At 33.1% G+C, this 24,666-nt stretch overlaps 1 protein-coding gene across 4 annotated transcripts in view; it reads right to left on the reverse strand.

The window, feature by feature from the left end:
* Window positions 1-21,176, reverse strand: part of LOC118190013 (SEC14-like protein 2) — a 76,806-nt gene extending 55,630 nt beyond the window's left edge. Inside the window, exons 1-3 of one of the 4 annotated variants that reach the window (XM_085810605.1) lie at window positions 21,125-21,176; window positions 19,120-19,208; window positions 1,507-1,585 (exon numbers count right to left, since the gene is read on the reverse strand). In XM_085810605.1, coding sequence (XP_085666731.1) covers window positions 1,507-1,557 — 51 coding nt within the window. In that variant the 5' untranslated portion in view covers window positions 1,558-1,585; window positions 19,120-19,208; window positions 21,125-21,176. Of the gene's footprint in view, window positions 1-1,506; window positions 1,586-4,970; window positions 4,995-5,247; window positions 5,271-19,119; window positions 19,209-21,124 lie in introns of those variants that run through there. The other 3 variants (XM_085810608.1, XM_085810607.1, XM_085810606.1) reach the window with 3 other exon arrangements.
* Window positions 21,177-24,666: the final 3,490 nt, after the last annotated feature.

Below are 24,666 nucleotides of genomic sequence, written 5' to 3' on the forward strand. Positions count from 1 at the left end.
TTACATTCTTTTCGTGATATCTCTGTAGAATAATACGGCTCTTTGAAGTTTCAGATTTTTTCCTTTGTATATGCCTAATGATCTACCTTGATGCCAAATTTGAAGTATCTAAGTCATTTAGAAGTGGTCTAGGGTTTTGATGTCTCAGTCAGTCAGTGAGTGATAAAAATTGCACTTTTCAGACCTTAATAATTCCTTAACTATAAGGGGGTAGATTAATGCAATATGGAATCTAGGTGTTCAAGGATGCTCTATTAGAGTAGGTCTAATAGTTTATGAATAATGGGGGTTCGAATGTAGCTCGAAATGGTTCGTGTAAGATACACATGGCCGGTGTCTCCCTGTTTTCTTTTCCGTCCGCTCCGACCTCGGCTGACACACTGCCGTGTGTCTAAATGCAAAGATTTAAATGAGTTTCTTCGAAAAACATTATCTAAAGGGAAACTGCTCAAGAAGGGAGAGAAAATATTTTGCGATTTCTTATTTATGTAGTACAGTTTTGGAGATATAAGAAAATTTTATGCAATCTGATAAAATACGATTTTAAAAATAAATAAGATTACATATATTCTAAGCAAAGATTTTTATCATAACATTGTAAATTCAAGACTAGACCAAAAGCAGAACTGTACTGTAAAATGTAGTTAATTAAAATTGGCTCTTTTCTTCATGTGTTTCAAAACTCTGCTCATTGAAATTAGTAAGCGTATTGAAAGTTTGAATTAAACGAAATCGGGTGTGTCTTCATTATTATCGTTATTATGATTGCAATTGCTATGCATCCCAATTAACATTACCCAAGCATTCTCTTACAATCTCTTAAAGACGGTTAAAATATATTTGGTTAATAAAAACAAGGTATTATAGAAAATCGTTAATATAAGCAGTTATATAATATCTTTACTTTCATGGCTGTGCTTCCGTTTAGACTGCTTTGTTTGCTGCTTTTTACTGAAACTTCTTTTCTCGGCTTGAAATTACCCCATTTTCTAGTTCTTATATATAAAATACAAAAATTAATTTATAATTCGCACATCAGAAAAATACCATTTAAAAAAATGTCTTTTTCCCTTCCAGTTAAAAATGCAGTTTTCCCATAAAATCCCTCGGTTTCTCAAAAATAATGTTGCAGCATCTTTAAAGCCCATTTCGAAGCAAACGCAATCTAAATTATATAAAGGAATTATAAGCTTTGCTTTTCTTCAAAACAGTGGATTTAGAATCGCAGAAAGATATTTATAGATTATTTCTTGAATCCGAATAAAAATAGCTTACATGAAATGCGATAAACAGCTTTACCGTTTACGTAGTTCTGATAATCTATCAATAAATGACTCACTTCACCTTTTGTTCTAATCATGCACTGCTTGCTTTATGAAGAAAATCATTTCGTGATAGAATAAGTTCTTATGTTTTGAAAAGAAAAAAGAATCTGTTTGTCCCGATAATTTTGGATTTTGCTTCTCTGTATTAGAATCGTTCCAAGAAACTCAATTCTTTTCTTACCTCTTCTACAGCAGCTTTCTCAGCATTTGTCATAAATTTTACGGAGCTCATCTTCTAAATCAAGAAGTTATTTCAATACCTAAAAATAAATATATACATGGTTTATCAGTTCTTAAGCTGATTCTCAAGTGACATATTTAAAAATGTCTTTAAAAATACAATAACAATACATATCATTTCTTCTTCTAGATCACAATCTTTGAGAATCGGACAATTAGAGCCGACCTTATGGGACCTTTTTAGGCAAATTTATCTCACTTCTGAAATATATACCATATTCGAATGTCACAGTTTATGGTTAACTTCAGCAAACGTCGCAACAAGATTTAAATATTTTGTAGTGCGAGTAGCCTATGTGATATTTATTCCAATTAATATTGTCATAATTAATATTTGTGTTCGTTTATTCCTTTACGCTTTGGATTAATTATTGAACCAATTTATTGAAGATCATCATCATAACCAGTTTTGAAGATTATCATCTTGATAATCTGATGTGTTGGCATCTAAACTCTGTAGGGCCATTATTCTTTTATCAATGTAAAATAAAATAAAATTCCGATGTAAAATCACAATAAAGCATGATTTTGTGTTACTGAAGTCAACTTATAAAATTAAAAACACTTGGATAAATTCACAACAAATTTGATTTTACTTTACTAAGGAAAGCAGAAAGCGATAAAAATAGCTACAATTCAGGTAGAAGACTGTGCATGAAGTACAAAATAGTTGAACCCTTCTATTGCAGTAGAAGACTGTGCATGAAGTACAAAATAGTTTGAACCCTACTATTGCGATGTAACGCATTTTTTGTAGACCTATTTTATTTACTCGGATACGTAAGAAAAGGACCTCCTGATTTCCATCGCATGGATCCATTTGACTTCTCAAAGGACAAATAGCGAACCAAACAACATAACAAAAGCTTTCAGCAATGCGGTTAGAATCAACCTGATAATTTGTTACTTAGTTACTGCACAGTAAGCTTAAGACTTTCCAGAATAATTTATTTCATTTCCAGAATTTCCAGAATAATATTTAATAATTTATTTTCAATTTCAGTTAGAATTTGAGCTGCCGACCAAGTAATAAATTAACCAAAACAACTTATCAGCAGCATTGACAAAATGTAAATGCATAAGAGGTTACTTATCAAAATTTTCTACAATTCTAGGTGGATTTTTATTTTAAAAAAGCAAAATTGAAAAGTGCCTTGGCAACACGCCAATTATGTTTATTATAACTTATTCCATGGTGTCTGATCAAGCACATGAAATCATCCAAAAGAAATCAAACGCACTCTCAACTACAGCAACAAATCTATTTCTATTTCTACGCAAGAAATTTGGCAAATTCTGATATCTGTATATGTGGGGAACAGGGAACTCCTGATCATTACACTTTCTCATGCCCCTTAACTGAGTATATTCACATAAAATCCCCAAGAACTGACCTCCTGGCATTCCAAAGGTTTTTAATTAAAGATAAAACATCAGTATCCAAAGTTTCAGAAAATTATGCAACGACTCTCTTCCTACGGCCTAGATCTCTGTCAAGTGTAAGTTCACATACAGTTTAAACTTAGTGAACTTTTACATGCTATGATTATGGACAAAATGGCTCCGCTCGTGAACTTTATAAACTGCAATAAACCAATATATCTGAAATAACCCATGGACACCAACCTCTTTAGCATTATTATAACAATTCATTTTAACATTGTGTTGCCAGTACTAATTACAATTATCTCATTATGTTTATTTGTTTATTAATTATGTTTATCTCCTATTTTTGTTGCACCAAATCAGATGTTCAATTTCTCTTGTGAATCTCAAATATTGTATTCCGACTATTTTGCAATCTACTTATGCCCTACACCATTATTTTTAATAAATACTGGATGCGGGACGTACTGTGGAATTGCATGATGTACCATAATAGGCAAACTCTAGACCTTTTGGAAAGCTTCAGTCTATGCAAATTCTTATAAAACTTGCAATTACGCCCCCCTTTTTTTTCAAAGAGTTAGTATGGGAAGGCATTACCAGTTGACCTATGGTACATCGCTGGTGTCCCCCATACTTTTACCTTTACCTTTACAGCAACAAATCAGAAATAATGACAAAAATCATAAAATCACAAGTGATTACATATCAAAATACATCGATTGTTTTATAATTTTAGAACGGTTTTTATTTTATAAGGAAGCATTTAAAATTCGCTTGGCAAAACCCATAATTTTGATGTTAAAGTATGGCTTGGCGTAGTTTAATATGCTCTAACTTAACTATACTAGGCGTTAGTTAAAAGTGATGCAAGTGAATAAGGTTATGATTAGAGACTATGCTTTTTTTCTTTTCAAAGAGAAAAATTTTAGTCCCCCGGTTAAAATCTCATTTCAAAATTATGTCAAAAGCATATCAAAATGCAGATGAATAAAGTTCTGGAAAGTAAACACTTTTACTATTACTTCAGTATAAATTCTCTGATCTGAAAACGAGTAATAAGCAAATAAGCAAAATTTGTAATCCTTTACATGTCTTTGTGTCCGCATAAATAAAAATTAAATCTTTTAAAACATAAAAAGCCTAGTTTTCATCGCCTCTTGAGCAGACTATGTGCTTGAGCCAGAACACGTTGAATTCTTTATCAAAATGAATTAATCACATTACCAAGTGAATGTAGAATGTTGTGCTTGTTGACAGAACATGAAATTGTTTAGATAATTATAAAAGATCCAATTATTATCTCAGAAATCGAGAAATGATTTGAAATCGTTATGGCAAGCATTGGGAAATTCCAGCGAAGGATTTAACATTACTCATTTTTTCATAGAACAAGGAAAAGTATTTTAAAGTCGGACGAAAGTTGAAAACTATTCTTACTTTCACCAGAAAATGTTTATACATGAAAGCCTACTCCTAAACATATTTAAAAATTTACAACACAGATAGAGGATAAATCTATATATTTTGTTCATGTTCTTCCAGAGTTTTCTGTTGTTTTAGTAATGAGCTATTATGCTTTTGTACTATTAATTAAAGAAAACAACCAATGGACTATGAAAAGCAGTGGATGAGGGTTACAGTTAAATACCTCGGCTAAATGGAGAAAGTATCCTTTCATCTTAGAAACCGAGATAACGGATAGCCTAGAGAAAACACCATCATTGAGGACATTTAAGGAATATGTGCTTTTAATTTAAAGGTTAATTATAAGCTCTAAATTCTTGAACAGGCTTCAGGAAACGATAGTTTCAGAACATTGTCTAGAGTGTAACCAAAACATAATATAAATCCGTTTTCGCAAGTTTTTGAATAATACTATTTTGAGTTAACACGATTATCCAGCAGCTGATAATAAGCAAGCAAACTAAGATTTATATTGCACATATACGACTCGTCTCTTAAATAATTTAGTAAATATAATAAATATGCACATGGCGGAACTCAATGAGAACTCACTTCCGGGCTCTTGATATCTTTCTTGCTCTATTCATTTATCCTACTTCCAGTACTAACAACTAAAGCCAATTAGCTACACTTACGTATCGCTTTGCACTTGACTAAAATTCTTCTGCATCCGCAGGATGACGAACCTTAAAATTCTACTTTAAGTAAAATAGAAGGTTTATATTTAATAATAAAGTCAATGATGCATTAACAATAAAGCCACTAGAATAATATAAACAATGCCACAAGCTAAACCAGATTATTATAGTTAGTCTGAGTGGATATCTACCTGCGTTAAGAAAGAAAGATTCTTGCTTTATTCCTAGTTCGCATACGATTATAAAGCGTCTGAACCTTGAATGTAAATGTATAACTCTTAGTTGTCAACCAAAATAGTCTCGAGCAAGAAATAACATATTTTACTGAAATAATAATAGCAACGAAAAGCCACAGCCGCAATTAAAAATATTATTCCTTATCTTCAGTGACGCAAAAGTTACGCATCATCTGATACAAAAGCAAATCAAGCTCTTTTGTTTTCAATTTTCATAGTTTATCCTTCCACAGACAATATAATTATGATATTTTGCGTAACGCGATTTTGCATTCACTGAAGTACTTCGATGAAACAATACAAATGATATGTCCTTGAAAGTTCATGAAATTTGTCAGATATGTATGTGGCTCAACTGTTTTAGTTACTTCACTATCAATTACTTCATGAGCTTAGTAAGCAGGAAACGTTATCTGTTTCAAACTTACTACTCTATATACAGCAAATATTTAAAAATATTTTAAACTGTGGTAATGTTAAAAATATTTTAAACTGTGGTAACTCTGAAGAAGAAGTTAATTTTCACATTTTTGTCACAAATTATCAGTGCATAATTACTCTTACTTTAACTATTTCGCACAGAACACGAAAGTTTTAATTCAAGATTTAAGAAAAAATAAATTTCGAGGTCGATCTATAAGAAAGACTTTAACTAAGCTTTAAAATTTTCTGCACCGTATTAGCACTTGAAATTGCCATTCTCAGTTAGCAGACCCAGCCTGTTTTACGAATTTTAATTATAATTGTTCGAAAGTTGTTTTAAGGATTAAATGCAATTCAATGACTTTAGGTAGACAAGAATGTTCCTAGGGATGGGCAAAAGTAACCCAGAAAAGAAGCATACCATTGCTTGGATAAGGTTGTCCAATCAGCAAAGGATCATAAACTTTCAGCAATCAGCAAAGGATAAGATAACAGAGCAGAATACACAAACCGCAGAGCGCAGCAGAGTTCTGAACCTTGGGCTTACACTGGACAACAGACATTTTTGGATGACTCATGTACTTGATATCAAACATCGAATTACTAACTTCAAATTCACAACGAAGCGTACATCTTCTCCCAAATGGAAAGTTATCAAAACGCTTAAAATACAGTATTACATGCTAGCGGAAATTATTGAACTTTACGGAATAATAAATTTACCTTACACATGAGAATAGCACTACTCTCAATACAAAGGTTTCAACTATTACTAATCCGTTGTGCCTATCAAATAGGTAGTCACTCTACCTATAGGACGGCAGGATTACCACTCTGGACATAGTAACAGAATGGAAGTCAACAGTAGATAGAGTTACAAGATTAAATCACTGATTCTATGGCATAAATATTACTACCACGCAGATTGTGAAAGTAGCAAGACCTACCACATTTATATCTTTGATCTTCACAATAATACTCTCCTTACAATATAACTCTCCTTACAATATTACTCTCCTTACAATTGTTTGTAAGGAGAGTAATATTAACTGTAACTTTCAGCAGTACAATGGACAGCTCAAAGAAGAATAGGACTGGTAACAGCTAAAGAAATTCTACTTACTCATGCTTGGAAACGCCGGCTATACTCATGAAATTCCATCTTTCAAGCAGACTTCAGAGCACTTAGAAAAACTGTCAAATATGCAACGAAATTTACAGCTAGGTGCAACACTTAGAGCAATTAAGAGTGAAGTCTAGTAAACATTTCTGACCGCCAAAGGGTCGAAGATTGTTAGTACCGCAAATACAAGCAATGCTTCAGAGCATTCCTAAAATCATCAGTTCTATTTTAAGCTTAAATGCCTGTATACGTAGGTATTTTCTGTTGATAGGTAGGCCATGGTAGGTAAATATGTAGGCAAAACTAATAATCAATAACATTAGCTCTCTTGAACATCTTACTCTTGTGCCAGTCTTTCACATTTAGTGGAGCAGTACATTTCCAACTTGAAATATACTTTATATGTCCTACCTTTATAGGTTCGGACTATTTGACACAGGGTTTTGTGAATGTTGTGTACAAAGCGCTACAGGTCACTATATTTTTGAGTACCTTAACACCAAAGCACTTTACTTAAAGAGTCTAAACAAATGGTAATGGTTTTTCTAGGCTAAAAATACTCTCTTCAGTGGTTTAATACTGGAAAGTATTAAAAAACTATCTAAGCATTGTGAGATAAAGAATTTCAAACAAGAGTAATGAGTAACGTTTTCAACTATGTTATCGTCCTGTATTTATCATCACTTTTATTCTTTCTGGTATCAGTATCCATATTATTCACATCATCCCTGAAACTTCAACTTCGGATTTCTTTATTTTCCCTGAAGTGCAAAATTCTGTCAATCTACAGCTCTCTCTCTCTCTTTTTCTATGTGTATATATGTAACGATTTTAAAATGCGTAGAATGAGAAATCTGGTATTTTTTAGCAGTTTGCACTCATTATGGCCGGAAATGGATATTTTGATGCGCTGGAGTTTGAAGTCTAGGTAGTTAGATGGATGGATGCAGTTAACACAACGGTACCTGAGTATTACTACTGACGATTTTTCAAATGCGCAGATGAAAACATTGGAAATTCTTTTAACAGCTTTCGATATTCATCATGGCTGAGAAGACCGTGGCATTTCCACTGGGCATTTCCATAATCATTGTACTGTCTATCAAAGAATATGATGTTTGCTGTATCGTGTGTAAAAACTGTTTTATCAGCCAGTATTTGCATTTTTCTTGTGTCCTGCATTGTTGCACTGCGTACATATAAGAGCATATCTTGAGCATAGAACGTGTAATGTCTTGAAATATTTAAATAATTATTGCTTAACTCTTTATTTATTTGCAGCTTTATTGCTACTATAAAATACCCAAAGAAATCTCATGAGAGCGACGCTAAAGGTTTTTTTTCTTAGAAATTTGTTAGTGAGCTGTGGAACCGTTTATGTGTGGGACCGTTTACGGTTAGCGCTTTCCTAGCCTGATAAACCGGCGTTAACCAATCAAGGAAAATTAGATTCTGCTCCCTTATCTGATATTTAGTAAACATACGTAAGACAATATTTCTTTCGTTTTCGATGCTTTTACATGAGAACTACGTTAAACATCTTCACCATTTTTGAATCAAGTGATTTCAACCGAGACATAGCCAGTCTTTCCGTGAGTTTTTCCTTCAGTTTAAATTTGTTTGTCAGAAAACGAACTAATCTCCTCGTGAATATATAAAATTCCTCCTTCACGGTTTGTTAACTATATGTTTACGCAAAAGCAGTAATTTTAGCTAGTGTTCCCTGAAATCTTAATTGCAAGCTTTATTTGTATAAACAGTGTTCTTTACAATTTTCATATTTTAGTTACAAATTTTGAATCTTTTCTGCATTGGCACAACTTTTAATACTTTTTATTTTCATTTTTTTATTTAACATCGAGACTTATTTTTCTGCTATTTCCGTATTTTAAGTTTGAGCTTTATACTTAGGCGTACATTCACACTGTGCATTTAATATATTTTATTTCTTAGCAAGTTGTTTGATATTTCTGTTCGAAAAACGACATTTGCATTTAAGCATGTTTTCCTTGATATGTCTCGGATATCCCATAGACAATACATTTAAAGAATACTGTAACTTTTATCAATATAATTTAAGCTCATAACATGTTATCACCAGCTGAAAAAAGAGCTGTACCATTCCTGCATGACATTAGCATGCGACAACTTTATAGCTCAGTTAATGAAAGGCAAAATTTCGTGCTTAGTTAACATATGGCATGTATTTGTCTTTGTAAAATTCTGCTTCTGTCATGCAACGAGACTTTTATTTTGTCACACATTGTTTCTAGAAAAATTATTTAAGGAAAAACATCTCCTTTGCAGGAAGTACAGTTAATTTGTGCATGCACGAAGGTAATGTTTTTGCGATATTAAAAAATATAGTGATTTTCTGTTTCCTTTTATAGATATAATATTATTAAAAAAACACCGGAAAAAGATGATGTAAGACCAATGAGATTATTTAAAAAATCTCTAACCTTAAAGTTTAGATTTAGAAAATTTGTAAAATTCTGCTTCTGTCATGCAACGAGACTTTTATTTTGTCACACATTGTTTCTAGAAAAATTATTTAAGGAAAAACATCTCCTTTGCAGGAAGTACAGTTAATTTGTGCATGCACGAAGGTAATGTTTTTGCGATATTAAAAAATATAGTGATTTTCTGTTTCCTTTTATAGATATAATATTATTAAAAAACACCGGAAAAAGATGATGTAAGACCAATGAGATTATTTAAAAAATCTCTAACCTTAAAGTTTAGATTTAGAAAATTAAAACACAATTTTATATTTATTCTCACCATTAAGAATGCATGAGGAATGCAATTTTAAAATTTTAAAATACGTATGGAACTGAAAAAAATCAATTATTTTCAAGATAGGAATAAAATTATTTACAGCGACTTAAAGAAATATTTACTCAAAGAAATACTTATATATATGTAGAGGTATTCGAAAAAGGTGGGTCTAGGATTTGTTTCCATAAATAACAATCCTACACATGGATTGTTTTGTCAAAATTTCTTAAAATTAATGTAAATAAACTTCCAGCCATCGAAGTAAATAGTGAATCAAACTTCAGCACGCTTCCGAAGGTATCAAAACTTTCATTTATTTATTCACCATAGAATAAATCTGCAAATTATAAAAAGTTCATTATATGTTTAGTAAGTTAAATGCAAATCTTCTATTCATTTAGATATTTTATTTTTAATCCTCACAATTTTGATCCTCCAATAAGAAATGACTGTATTAAGTTGTTGTATTAAGCTGGCACCTCTTTTTGCAATTAAGTCCCTTGTTCATTGCCCCAAAGCCCACAATGGCCAAACACCCACTGGAGAACGATTTGCTTCATCTTTAAAGTAAGAGTTCTCAGGAATTCTTGACATTTCAAAATTTCAAGTTTTAAACTAAAAGGGTATTCAACAGAGCTAGTTGATTGAATGGCTGCGTGTGAATCAGAAAAAAAATGACTGCCTTTGGAAACTTTTTTTTAATGAATAGCTAATAATTGCTGTAGGGCTATACAGATGGCTACTACTTCACCATCAAAGGAGGTACCAATTCATCCTGCAGGGACGTAGAAAGAAAAGAGATTCGAAAACACACTAGCCCCCAACCTTAAAATGACAGTAAAACTGAGAACAGTTAGTAAAAATATGCAGCCACTGAATAGGTGGATATCTAGTCCGGATATAAATATTAAATTAAGGCTGGATATAAATATTAAATGTAATATTAAGAGTGGACTGAGCGAACCCCCAAAAACATCCTGCTAGACGCTTAAGAATACTAAGTCTATTTGAAACAAGTTCGGTAAACAGCTCAAAATGAAGCTTTCAACTTAATTTATCATCAAAAGTCATTCCCAGATAAGTTAAGTTGTCCGTGTTGGTAATCAAAATATCTTGGTACTTTAACTCTGGGCGAAAAATTTCATGGATTAGAGAAAAATACTGTTAAGTTGTCTTCTCCAAATTTACAGTAATAAGGTATTTCTACCGCCTTCTTAACGTGTCTTTGTAGCGTAGTGGTCTGCAGGCTCAGTGCGTATTCGAGAGGTCCGTGGTTCGATTCCCATCGAGGTCATTGCTCATTTTTCAAGTCTCCTGCTTCCAAATAACCTAATGTCCCTACGCATCCATAATACGTTCTTCACACCAATTCGAGAGCATGTGCAAGGCCTTATTTAAACCGCTTTCAATAAGGTGTTTTTGAACCATGTTTTGGACCATCGTCCAAATTACCAAATCATCAGCAAATAATAGACAATTAATACTAGGGGTGCGATATCATATGATATGAGGGGGGCAGCCTGAACCTCCTGGAAGACTTTACGTCGTCCTATGGTCTTTTTTGCGGGCTTTTTTGCGGGTCTTTTTTTCTGGCCAGAGCAAGCCAGAAACAGCACCTTCAACAGACATCAAGAACATAACTAAAAAACAAAATTCAGATTAAAATCTCTACTGAAAGCTTATTATGATTAATCCTTTCCATCATTTTCCTGGCAAATTTTTTCAGTCTTTTAAAATCATTTAAAATATCATATATATTTAAAACATCATTTTTCTTAAACTCGTTCCTGATATCAGTAAAATATTTACATGTTTTCACATAATGCTCTGCAGTGCCGGGTTCTTTACAGATATCACAGAGGTCAGACTCTTGTAATTTAAATCTTTTAAAATAGAAAGGAAAACGGCCGTGACCTGTAATGATTTGGTTAACGCCAATGTCTGAATAACATAAACCTTTTTAAGTTTAACAAATTTCATATAACCTTTATTTCGATCAGACCTTTCCCACTCCTCCCTCCATTTATAATAAATATAATTTTCATAATAGTCACAGCTTTCCTTGTTGATCCCTGTACATCAGTGTTTCTTAACCTTTCTAGCGAGTGGCACCCCATTGAATATGAAAATATATCTCCGCACCCCATTGAAAAATGTGTTTTAATTTTTTTAGTCTAGAAAAATACATTTTCTTGCGAAACTTATTGTTTATTGAAAAACATTGTACATTTTATATAAATACAAAACAATATTATTTTTCTTAATGACTAGCCTGTTGTTGTTTGTTCATTATTCATTCCGAGTCTGTTGTTGTTTGTTCATTATTCAATACTGGCGAAGCGAAGTTCCTTTTTTGAAAGACATACGCCTAAGTCATCACTTACATTTAAGCGATTTCTCGCTTTAGTTTTTATATGCAAAAGCGATGAAAATCCCATTTCGCACAAGTAGCAAAGGGTAAGAGTAACTGCAGTGCTCCGTTCGCCAACTCTGGATAACGTTGTAACTGTGAACACCAGAATTGTTGCAATTCTAATTGTTCGAATTCCATTTGAACATGTCCACTTGCTCGCATTTCAATAAGTTGATCATTTTTCAGATCACTATCATCCATCAAATTTAAGTCAAATAGAAATGGATCTGGTATAATTGTATTCTTTTCATTTTTCGCAATAACAGAATCAAGCAAGGGAAAGTTTGCAAAACTTCCCTTTTCTACTCGACGTATCCAAATTTCTAATTTTGCGATAAATGAAGATAATTTTTCACTAGATATTATTATATTTATACCAAATCCTTGCATTGATAGGTTCAATTCATTTAAATGGCTAAATATGTCTGCCAAGTAGGCCAGCCTCAGCATTGCATCATTACTCTCAAAATCTTTTACTAAATAACAGTGTTGACTACTCAGTAATTGAATAATTTTCTCACACAATTCAAAAACTCTGTTAAGCATGCGACCCTTAGATAACCATCGTATTTCGGTGTGATATGGGAGCACGGTATGATCAGCACCGATTTCTTCGCAAATGCACGAAAAATGCGATGATTAAGCACTCGCCCTCGGATGTATTTTACTACATTTACTGCTGTAGTTAGATGTTGTTTTAAACTTTCTGGCAATGCTTTCGACGCAAATGCATGACAATGCAACATGCAATGCGTTATTATAACTTCCGGTAATTCTCTCTTCATGTGTGAAAAAAATCCTGAATTTTTGCCGAACATTGCTGGGGCTCCATCAGTGCATACTGAGCCAATCACATTCATTGGTAATTGATATTTAGTAAAAAAATCTTTGATGCGATTGAAAGCATCAATTACTCTCGTATTCACCTCCAATGGCTCACAAAATAGATATTTTTCTATCACCTCTTTTTCCTTCACATACCTGACAAATACCAAAATTTGGCTACAATTATCAACATCAGTTGACTCATCCAGTTGCATGCTTATTTTTAGTGGACTGATTTTTATGTCTTCAGTTACTTGCATTAAAATATCTTCACTGAGATCTTGTATTCGCGATCGTATAATATCATTCGATAATGGAATCTGTTGGATTTTTTTTTTATGTGCTTCCGAATCTAAAACTGTTTTAGCAATAATTAAAGCAGAAGGTTTAATCAACTCTTCAGCGATCGTGTGAGCTTTCCTTTTTTTTGGCACATAAATATGTCACGTGATATGAGGCATTTAATAAAGGTCTTTGAATTGCTGGTCCGCACAATTTTAGGATAGTTCCACTGGTATCAAACCGGGCCTTCTTTGATTTCAATCTGTTCATGCTATGCGCTTTTTCGCCACCATGCAGATTGTTGAAATGCTCTAATAACTTTGATGGTTTGAGATTGCTGTTTGAAAATATCTTGAAACACAAGATGCATTGCGGTCGTTGTGTGCCATCTTTTTCGGTTGTGCAGGTAAATCCATAACCGGCATACTTATCGTTCCATTGTCGTTTTTCTGACATAGTGGACTTCACTATAATCTATTTAATTATTTAGAAATAATGTAATATAATATATATAATGTTTTTACGTTTGTAATATCACTGAATCCTATTCGGCTTGAACGGGCAATTAAGAATGTATTAGTCTCAAGAGGTTTCTGGACAAGTCAGAATACGCAATACACATGTCGCAGACACAATAGTTGACTCAACTGACTCAACCTAACACAGCCGCAGTAGATCCAGATACAAATCTGTGAATTCGTAGATTCTATTGGAGTAGCACATATTGAACTCAGCGCATGCGCAAGCTGGGATAACGTTCTCCGCTTGTATTCCCACAAAGTTTTTTTCTTTTCTCCGTCACCTAGCTGCCTGTTCACGTTCGTTTGTAGCGTTTTATGCCTTTTCGTAGCGTAATGTATACGCCCATCGGCACCGGCTCTTTCCTGTGTCTTTTGCCGATAAATGAGCTAGGTGCTACCAATTTTTGTGAGCTTCAATATTGGGGACACTAAGACAGATCTCAAATATTTTATTATAAGAAATTTAATAAATGATATTTAATAATTTTTATGGCTATGTAGGGGCTTCTCCCGCACCCCCAAAATACATTCCCGCACCTCCTGGGCTGCGGGCACCCCCGGTTAAGAACCACTGCTGTACATTAATATCACGAGCATTAACATCGGTAATTGCCTCCTTGGACAGTGCGTCCGCCCTCTCATTTCCAAAATGTCTAACGTGTGCCTTCACCCAATTAAACACAATATTTTGATCTTCTCTCAAGCCTTTATATAATTCTCTAATATCTACTATTAAAAGGTTGTCTTGATCATGTCGTGAGGGAGCTTGAAGAACTGTCAGACAGTCAGAATAAATATGCATATCATATTTCCCTTTAAGACTCTTTTTAATCCATTTCAGTGAATAAAAAATTGCCATAGCTTCCGCTTGATAAACTGAGTTATAAATATATAATTATTATTTTTAATCTCTGTTCCATAATAATATATAACAATGGCGTCTCCCAGACCTGTGTAGACCTCCTAACCTGTGTACTTTTAAGTTAAAGTTGCAGAACCTTAAGAACTGGTAAGCGAATAATCGCTTTAGTTTGTCAGGCAGTAAATGAAACTTGAGAAGGGTTACAGACACTTTATTATTCCAAATTAATTTCACTGAACTCCTCCTTGGAGTTTTGCAATAAATCCTCCACTCGGGCTTGAACTCAAAAACTAAGAAATTAATTTAACTAATCTTAACTAAAAAGATATAGCCGAAGCTATCAAAATTCCAACAGAGTTGGCCCCTTAAAGCTGAATAACGGCGAAGCTATCAAGGGCATAAAGTATGGCCGAGCGTAGTAATAGCTTAAGAGAGAGTAGCCTAAAAAGGTGGACGCGCGCTAGCCAGAATTACTTGTTCTCTCTCCCGAAGTCAGTAGAACTTCACAGTTAAATACATCTCCTCATTTGCATTCAAATGCGATTCTAATAAATACGTTCTGGCCGGAAGTTGTAAGCTTGAAATTGAAAAAAGATAGGACAGTAACTAAAAATTTAACTGTTTGGTAAATTAATATAATCCTTACAGTATATAAACAAGAATAATAATATGAACCTATTGAAATTTACTTATGATTCATTAGTTAGTATCAATTTGCATATGAATTCAGTTATCAGTTCCAAACAGCTATCTTTAAGAATGAAAATGCACTATGCAGTCTGTGGAATAATAGCAATATTCGAACAAGTTTAAAGTTACATTTATTTGCTTTCAAGCCGTACTTGAACACTTTTCACTAAACTCATCATTCATCATGTCTACAGTACGCTAATTAAATTTTATAAAATTGTCTTAAATTTAGATTATTTGAAATCGTAGAGGTGCAGCTAATTAATTCCCTGAGCATGTGAGTTAAGGTTCATATTATTCTATTATTTGCGCTCTTGAGTTCTGCTCTGAGCAATACCGAACAATGCTCTGAATCTAATCTAGTATTTTACTCTCACGAATAATATAGTGGTCTGAATTATTTTCAAGTTATTAATGTATAAAAACCTGTAAATTCATGCTTTGAGTTATCTCGTAGCACGCGAGGTCTATGTCCCTAAAGATAGATAGTTTCGTGAGGGAATTTCTAAGAAAAAGAAAAAAGCTCACATTTATGTTACACATAGGGAATTGCGTTTTAATATATGGACGCATCAGTAAGCTTAGAGATTAGTAATCGGCATGCGGTTAGTACGAACTTAAAATAATACGAAACTTCTTTAAAATTTTAAATTATAATAAATAATAAATATTAATACATTTAACACTTTTTGTAAAGAAATTATTTTTTTAAGAAACCTAAATTTAGCTGTCATTTATTTGTTATCTTTATCTTTAACACTGGACTCACCAGTGGATAAGTGGTTACGATCTTTGAATACTAGTAGTTCTATCAGGCAGACGAATAGGTTTATTGCACGGTTAGTTTCCGTAATTTTCTGCTTGTGTAACATGAACATAACCCAGTTTCCCTTAGAAAGTCCACCACAAAGGTCACCCTTAGCCAATAGCCCTCGTACGCTTTGTTATACTCAATTAACCCGAACCCTCATACACTTATTATATACAGTGAAGACAGACGTTTTCTGAGAAAACTTTAAGGGGTGTTGGAACCCAAAAATCTTCAAAAAATGGTGATTTCGGATTTTTGCATTTTCAAATTCTCTTTCAAATCTTTCTAAAAAATACCATTCTTCAATCTCTATGAATATTAGAACTGTGAAAAATCTAATTTTAATTTGTCATCGAATGCTTTGATAAATGAGGATTTTTACATAAAAACGCGCTTTTCTCCAAACGTGATTTTTTTATACTCGATGTACCTTTTCTCAGGAACTACTGCTCATAGGTATCTAAAATTTGTATAGCTTATTTATTAGGTTTCCTAATATTTACTGTAATGAGGTTTTTATGATAAACTAAGAAAAAAACTTAATTTTTTTTATGTGTGTGTGAGAAAAGTGCTAAATTTTACTATTCTTAACAAAATATTCTGTAAATTATTCTAAAATTCAAAACTTTTCAAAAGCACATTTTAGTACAATCAGATAGGTATACTTTAATTACAGAAAAAATTTCAAGCGTACAGCAGATTTTGAGAAAAGGTACATCGAACATGGTCAATTTAACATTGTAGGTATAGGGGTTTCTGACACCCCTATACCTACAATACCTTTCTATACCCCTATACCTCTATTAAAAATTCGTCTGTATTGACTACGATTATGATTCGATCTTGTTAAAAAATCCTAAGTTAAAAATATGCAATATCCAATTGCATGCGATTACGAATATTTTCAAGCAGTTAACATATTAAGCGCAAAGCGTTTAACTACGCTGATGAACAACTGAAAACTAGGACATAAGACAAACTTAAATTGCATAACACTTTACGGATTTCGAGATTAATCTAACTAAAATCCCTTTACTTCAAGAGGTAAAAAATTCTGCTAAAATATGAGTTTATTTGTACAGCATTTATCAGTCCGATGTATAATTACTGAAATTTTCGTTTTCATAATCTTTTCTTCATCAAAATGCTGATAAGATTATTGAGAGGAGGGAGAGGGGCAAAAAAAAAAAAATATTTTAAAAAAGTAATTTTTACAAATTAATTAAAACTATAGGAAAATTCGTTTGAAAATCTGTCTCAGACCGACCAATATTTCTGTTTAGAAGTAGCACATATTTAGTTTACTTACGAAATTTGTCGCTGTGATCAGAACGCTGTCAAAGTTTTTTAACTACTTCCTGATAAGCTGTTGAGTTCAAGATTTTGCATACACACTGATTGCGGTACAATAGGGTAAAACGAATTTTATAAAATTCTGTTTAGATTTGTTTTTAATTTAGTGTTGAAAGGATTTTTTGTAAAAGACTGATTTTGTAAAAGATTGATTATTCGTTGTAGGAAAAAAAAAAAACTTTTCAATTAAATAATTTGATTGAAAACATATCTTGAATACTGAGATGAAAACTGAAAAACATTTAAAAAATTGTTTTTATAAAATAAACTTTTATTCAATACTCATAAAATTCTGAACGAACCAAAAGAAACTGCTACTACTACTACTAATAATAATTTATCTTATAGTTTAACGGGAATACATCAGTTATAAGGAAAACGTAATCAAATAGATGAATTTCATGATCAAAAGTGTAAGCTTATAAGGTATTTCTTCAGCCTTCTTAACGTGCGTTCGTGGTGTAGTGGTCTGCAAGCTGAGCCCGTATCAAGAGGTCCGCGGTTCGATTCCCGGCGAAGGCGTTCCTAACTTTTGATTATTCCTTCATCCTAATAACCTAGTAGCTCTACAAGTGCCTTCGTGGTGAAATGGTCTGCACGTTGGGAGCGTTCCAGAGGTCCGCGGTTCCATTCCCGGCGAAGGCGTTGCTCATTTTTCATGATTTCTGCTTCCAAATAACCAAATAGCTCTACAAGCTTTTAAAATTTATCAATGGTGCCCAACGTTTTTATTATTCGTGATAGAAATTTGTAGATGAATTTTGTGAAAAGATTTATTTAATTTCTTTTTACCATTAACTATATGAAAAAATTATTTTTCTGCTTTTAATTCATTAATAATTTCATAAGCATAAATTAAAGGCTTATTTTACAAAAACTTATTCTATTTTTTTAATTCCTTAAACTGTACTAAAACAAAAGTTTTAAATCCTTTTCTATAAACATTCACTTTCTAATTGGCAAGAAATTTCTTGTTTCCTTAAAAGAGATCTTTATCGTAAAGATCTTCATCGATAAGATCTTTATCGTAAAACATCAAGAAGAGATTTCCGGCGCTATTGAGGGTCATTACCTATTTCGTCAGCGTTGAGTAGACGCTTATCCCTTTATAGGTGTTTTGTAGGGAAAGAAAGATAAAAATCTGGACTAGCCATTCTTGTCATATCTCTTAATTGCTCGAAACAGCATTTTGTCTGTAGATAACAAGTTGCTCATTTATAAGTCCATCTTGCGACCATCTTTACTTTGTTATGCTTGCCCTGTATGGGCATAGTAACGGTATTAAAAAATTGCAAACTGCTCAAAATAGCGCACTGAGACAAATCACAAATGCACAATGGTACATTAGAAACCAACGCATTCACAAAGAGCTACGGATCTGTCAGCTTAGATCCTATTACTATAAAATTGCCAAGAAATTTCATGCTATGCAGAACACCATTAACAACTCTGCTATTAAAATTGCCATCTAAAAACCCAATGATCTTGCTAATATTAACCGTCCTTTGGCCATCCTCAACCCCTGGATCATGTAATTCTGTCACCAATATCTGTTTTGTCTGCCATTATTTTTTGTGCTCATGCTTTAATGACTGTTAAATGTGATTCTGCTTTTACTTATTTCTGTTTTTGTAACCATGCTTATATAATAACTATGTAATTTTACCTCTATTCTCTTATGTCTGTTATCATGGATTCGGGATGCCATTACTCACACTTAACCTTACATAAAATGTCACTAACCTGTTTATTCCAGACAATCACCAGCTCGACGGCTCTTTGCATCTGCTTTCCCCACTTCGCATTAGAAAATTTTCAATTGAATTCTAAACCTAAATTCAAAATATGATGAAAATATTTAATAATACAAATTTACATATGCATAAACATAAGAATAATAAGGCTAAATCGCAGAATAGGCTGCATCAGTCGATGTTGTGTTTACTTCTCTTACGCTTGGACGTAATATTGGTTACGCCTCTTCTTAAAAACAAGTTATAAGTATGCTATAGCTTCGTATTTAAAGAAAACTCAAATTATATTTTAACTGAGTTGAAATGTTAGTTTTATAATGTTCTGCGCGAGATTTTTTTAATTATAAATCTACTTTTGTGTGTTGTGTGGTAGTGTTAGCATTTAACGCAACGAATTATCTCTCACAAATGTTTTATTAAGATACCAAACGAATGAAAATATTGAATGCATGAGTTAAAAAATTATAACCGTAACTTCTGAAAGTACAGAAAAGAATTCTTTTGCTTAAGGAATGTTTTGATTATTGATGTGTCTATAATTCGGTGCTTACTACAGAATGGATGAGTATCTGAATCTGGATTTTTTTTATAAGTTGGAGCGAAGAGGTAAAAAAAAAGCGTTATTGAGTGGTGTATGGAGAAAAGTTTGATTGCAATATCGTATAAGTGCCCAATTTGTGAAACAGATATGAAACTAGTACAGCGAAAAAACCGTATATACGGTTTTGAGTGGATGTGTAGAGTTATTGGAGGCGAATGTAAGCATCGAATTTCAAGGTCTGTTCGAAAGAACTCCTGGTTTGCGAAGAGTAAATTGAGCATGTGTGATGTTTTGCGAGTTACCTACATGTGGTTGAGTAAGTGCGGGAATGATTTTATACGAACGGAATTACGTATTGCTAAAAATACGGTGACAGATTGGAAAAGTTTTTGTAGGGGAGTATGCATGGAGAAGGAGAATGTGATTTTGGGTGGGGAAGGCGTGATTGTCGAAATCGACGAAAGCAAGTTTGGCAAGCAAAAGTATCATAGAGGGAAAAGAGTCGAAGGAAGATGGGTTTTTGGTTTGGTTAAGAGAGGGACAGATCTAAAACATGCGTCTTTAGAGTTGTTGAAAACAGAGGTGACGAAACATTGCTAGAATCATTAAAGAGAATGTTCTACCAGGATTGATTGTTGGAAAGCGTACGACTGTCTCGAGTTCGAAGGGTATGCGCACCTGAAAGAATGATCCAAGAAACAGGTGCGCATACCAATAGTATTGAGGGAACTTGGGCAGCAATCAAAAGAAGTTTCCGTGGCTCTAGTAAGGCAAGAGGACAGTTTGATTCCTATCTTGCAGAATACATTTGGAGAAGGAAACACAAGAAATCCGACGCCAGCCAATTGATGCATATATTTCTCAGTGAGATCACAGCCATATGTTCTACAAAAGGAGAGGACTGAAGTAATTCTCTGAGTTCTTTAAGTGAAAGCAGATTTCTGATCTGAGTATATAAGCAATGGAGAATTTATTCAATGTCTGATTTTTTTTAAGTAAAAATAGATAGATGTCGAGTTTGTGCAATTCTTGGATTTTTTTAAAGTGAAAATAGATCGATGTGCACATGGGCAAAGCCAATGTGCTGCGCAATGCTGAGGTTGTGCGCGATGCCGAGTATGTGCAACTCTGGGATGTTTTTTAAGTGAAAACAGATCGATGTGCACATAGGCAAAGCCAATGTGGTTCGCAATGCCGAGGTTATGCGCGATGCCGAGTTTGTGAAACTCTGGGATACTATTGTACATATTGACACCGAACTCAGATTTTAAGACCACACTTATTTTTCAGTAACCCAAAACTCTACTTTAAATACGCTATTTACTATGATAAAATATTCCAGGATTACATTAGGATATTATATAAAGATATTACATAAAGTTTATTTGAGAATTCAAGTTTTAAATTGTAAGACTTAAAATGTTTAAACCTTTTAAGAAAAAGATGAACTTACCTCGTATAAATCGGCACAAGAATCATATGAAAACAAAAATGCCTTGAGCTGATAAAGAAAGGGGTAGACGAATGGCGTAGATTACAGTTTTCCTGTAAATCGTCTATAAGATAGAACAAATAGATAAGACAAGATTACAAGGAAATATTTGTAAACACTTCATTGTTCGAAGGTTCTACTGATTTTGAGAATCTATTTTAAGTTTCGACTTTACAGTTAACCAATACGAGATTTTATTATTTATGATGAGCAAAAGAAAGTTATATTTACTAAATAGATTATTGTATTACTTTAGAATTGTGCATCTAATTTAATAAAATAGTAAAGAAAATTGGAAAAAAAAATCTGAAAGCTTTTCAGATTTTAAATTACGTACAAAGGGGCGTTTTTTAACGTTTTGTCCTCTTGATACCTAAGACGTATTGTAGTTTTCAGCAGTTTGCATACTACATACGTAATAATCTAATTTGAAAGGCCAGTCTTGGTGTCAATCATCTGTGTAAAGTACTCGAGTTTAGTTCTTATTTAAATTTAGTTAGCTAGTAGTTCTTATATTCTTACGTTCAGACTACAAATGGTTGGTCTTTGTATCCCGAAGTGCGGGAGCCCCTGTAATATCGTGGAGAATAGAATAAAGGGTAAAGTTAACCCTTCCTGCTTGTGTTGTCCATTCCACACATACCCGAACATAGCCTGAGTAAGTTCCCTGTTCCCATTCAGGACATTAGATGTTCCCTAAGCAGATTATAGACGATCAATTAGTCCTGATAAGTTATCCTGCTGCAAGCTCCCGACTTCGAGTGGTTACGACCTAGATAAGTTTTCCCGTATTGATATTTTTCTTGTCTTGTTTTTCTTTTCGTTGATGAGTCCGCCTAACGGATTAAATTTTTGTTGAACAGATAGAAATTTGAGAAGCTGTCTTGATATTGAATTTAACATTCTAAATTATAGACTATTGAGAAATATGAATGTATGCTAGTAAGACAAATGACTAGGCCTTTTTTCGCCGGTATGGCTGAGGATTGAGAAATCCTGTTCGAAAGAATTTTTTTCCTATCCCTCGAGAAGTTATGTTTTGGAAATTCATTGCTATATTGTTATGATTAAATGGAATTAATTATGCTCTGAAAATTATAATTTTAAAATCAATACCCTTATATCTTTAAGATTTTTTAATGTTATGCTTCCCATATAAAACTGAATTATTAATCACGATTTAACGTTAGAAAATAAATCAGAAAATTAATAGTAGATTTGAGTCTGTCAAGTGATGATTTTTTTATCTATCATCATGCCTTTGAATGGTTTATTTATTGAATATCTTCGATGTTAGCCGCTATATGTTTTTACCTTAACGTTTAAGTATTTTTTCCATAATTGAATGCATGGCCATTCAACCGGCGCGAACCCAGAAGATTTAAACACAAAACAATGACTTCACATATTCGCTTTAATTAGGATTATATGGTAGATTTCATTATTGTATTTGAAACATTTGTAATAGCACTTATCTTAAGTAACAATGGATTTTATGTACCCTAATTTTTTTCAATGATACCACACTACTATTGCAGTTATTTAAAAATTTTGGGTACCATGACGCGTTCGATTTAACATTTTGGGTACCGTTATTTTACATTGATGCCGTGATCTAACAATACCCGAAAGCCTGAAAATCTTTTGAATCAAGCTGTAAGCATTGTTAATTTTATTGAAAGCCAAGCTTTAAATTCAAGAGTATTTACGATTTTATGCCAAGAGATTGGCAGTGAACATGAAATGCTTTTGTTATTTTCCGAAGTAAAGTGTTATCCAGAAGTAAAGTTTTTAAATCGTCTTTTTGAGCTTCGATCGGAAAGTCAAATTTTCATTTGAGATTCAAAATTTAAATTACAAACTTGTTTATATAGTGAAATATGGTTGGCATGTTTAGCATACTTAGCTGATATTTTTGGAAAGTTAAATGAATTAAGTTTAGGATTACGAGGACAAAGTGTTAATTTGTTGTTTTAAAACTCTCACTTGTTTTTGACCAACGTTTGGACTCTGAATCCAAAACGAATCTCAGTTTTTTTTCTATAAGGTCAACTTTTTAAGCTACAAAATGCACTGTCTTTGTCTCAAAAGTCATACAAAATATGCAAATAAAGGGAAAACTTACCAAATATACTGTTTACAAAGAATAGTTTTATTCATACAAAGGTATCTATAATAAGTTAAAATTTGTTCATACAAATAGTAAACTTGTGTTTACGAAAAGGTAAACATACGTATTAAGGTAAAAAGTTTCGCTTATGGCTTTTTTGGAGTGTTTAGTCTGAGGACATTCTCGCTTGATGCTTCAACAGAGATCAGCCATCGTATGGACATTCCATCTGCGGGCTAAAAGAGGGCGTTTGGTCGAACCGGCAGATCGGCCGGCATATCTGTTCAAGCGATATGATCGCTACCCGTTGTTGGAACCAGTGGCTCAGCGAGGCATAGCCAGCCCACGTAGTGGCTCAGGACGTCTCCGGGCCACCAATGCGAGAGATGATCGCTCAGTTAGAAAATCTCCCATATTCAAAGAGTTACGCTGTCATCGATTTAACGCTATTTGCCAGCTCGCAAGATCCCGAGGAATCGAGGAATACGATTCGCATAGGACTAGGTAAAGCTGGGATCATATCTCGACATCCATTAAGACGCACAAATTATTGCCTGAAATACTCCCCCAAGCATGGTAACTAAAACAGATTGATTGCAAGAACAAATTGCCTCCCAATTTTATTTTATCATCTCACAAAACTGAAAAGAATAATTCAGCACCCAACAAAATATCGACCTTTTGAGGAATGAAAAATAATGGGTCAGTAAGTTTGATTTTCTTGTAATTTTAAAATTCGAAACATTTATTCTTTTGGAAAGTGTAAAATTAGTTATGTTAAGTACAATTAATAATTTCCCAGTGTGAATTATTACTTTCACTCGGTAGATGAACTGAAATTTTTTCGTAATATTCAGCGATGTGTCATTTAATCTACTTATTGAAACGTTTATTTTTACTTCCTTGTACGAAGTAAAAAGGAAGTATTGTAATTGTACAATATGTAATCGTAAAAAGAAAGTATTGTAAGGCAGCATATTTCAACGAAAATATCCATTTTGACCGCTATCGAATGCAACTGAACATGTTTTTGTGTGATATCTGTACGTAAGGACAGAATAAAATACTCTTTTCCTTCAAAAAAGTTATAAAACTGCTTCAAAATTAATTCTGAAGAGAATTTTTCGTGGCGTCTGTACGAACGTATGTACGTACGTATCTCGCATAACTCAAAAACCAGTAGCCTCAGAACGTTGAAATTTTGTATATAGGACTGCTATAACATGTAGATGTGCACCTCGTATTTTGGTTGCAATCGGCCGCACCAAACGTATATAAATATATTTATATATATATCCACTTTGTTACCCGGCTCAGTTATCTCAGTTTCTTTACTCTTATACGTTTGTAAATTGTACATTTTTTGCTTTGAAAATGATTGTATTATGTGGTT

Source organism: Stegodyphus dumicola, chromosome 2 (genome assembly GCF_044657685.1).
Source record: "Stegodyphus dumicola isolate Sdum_Otavi_A_Nest chromosome 2, ASM4465768v1".
Lineage (NCBI taxonomy): Eukaryota > Metazoa > Arthropoda > Arachnida > Araneae > Eresidae > Stegodyphus > Stegodyphus dumicola.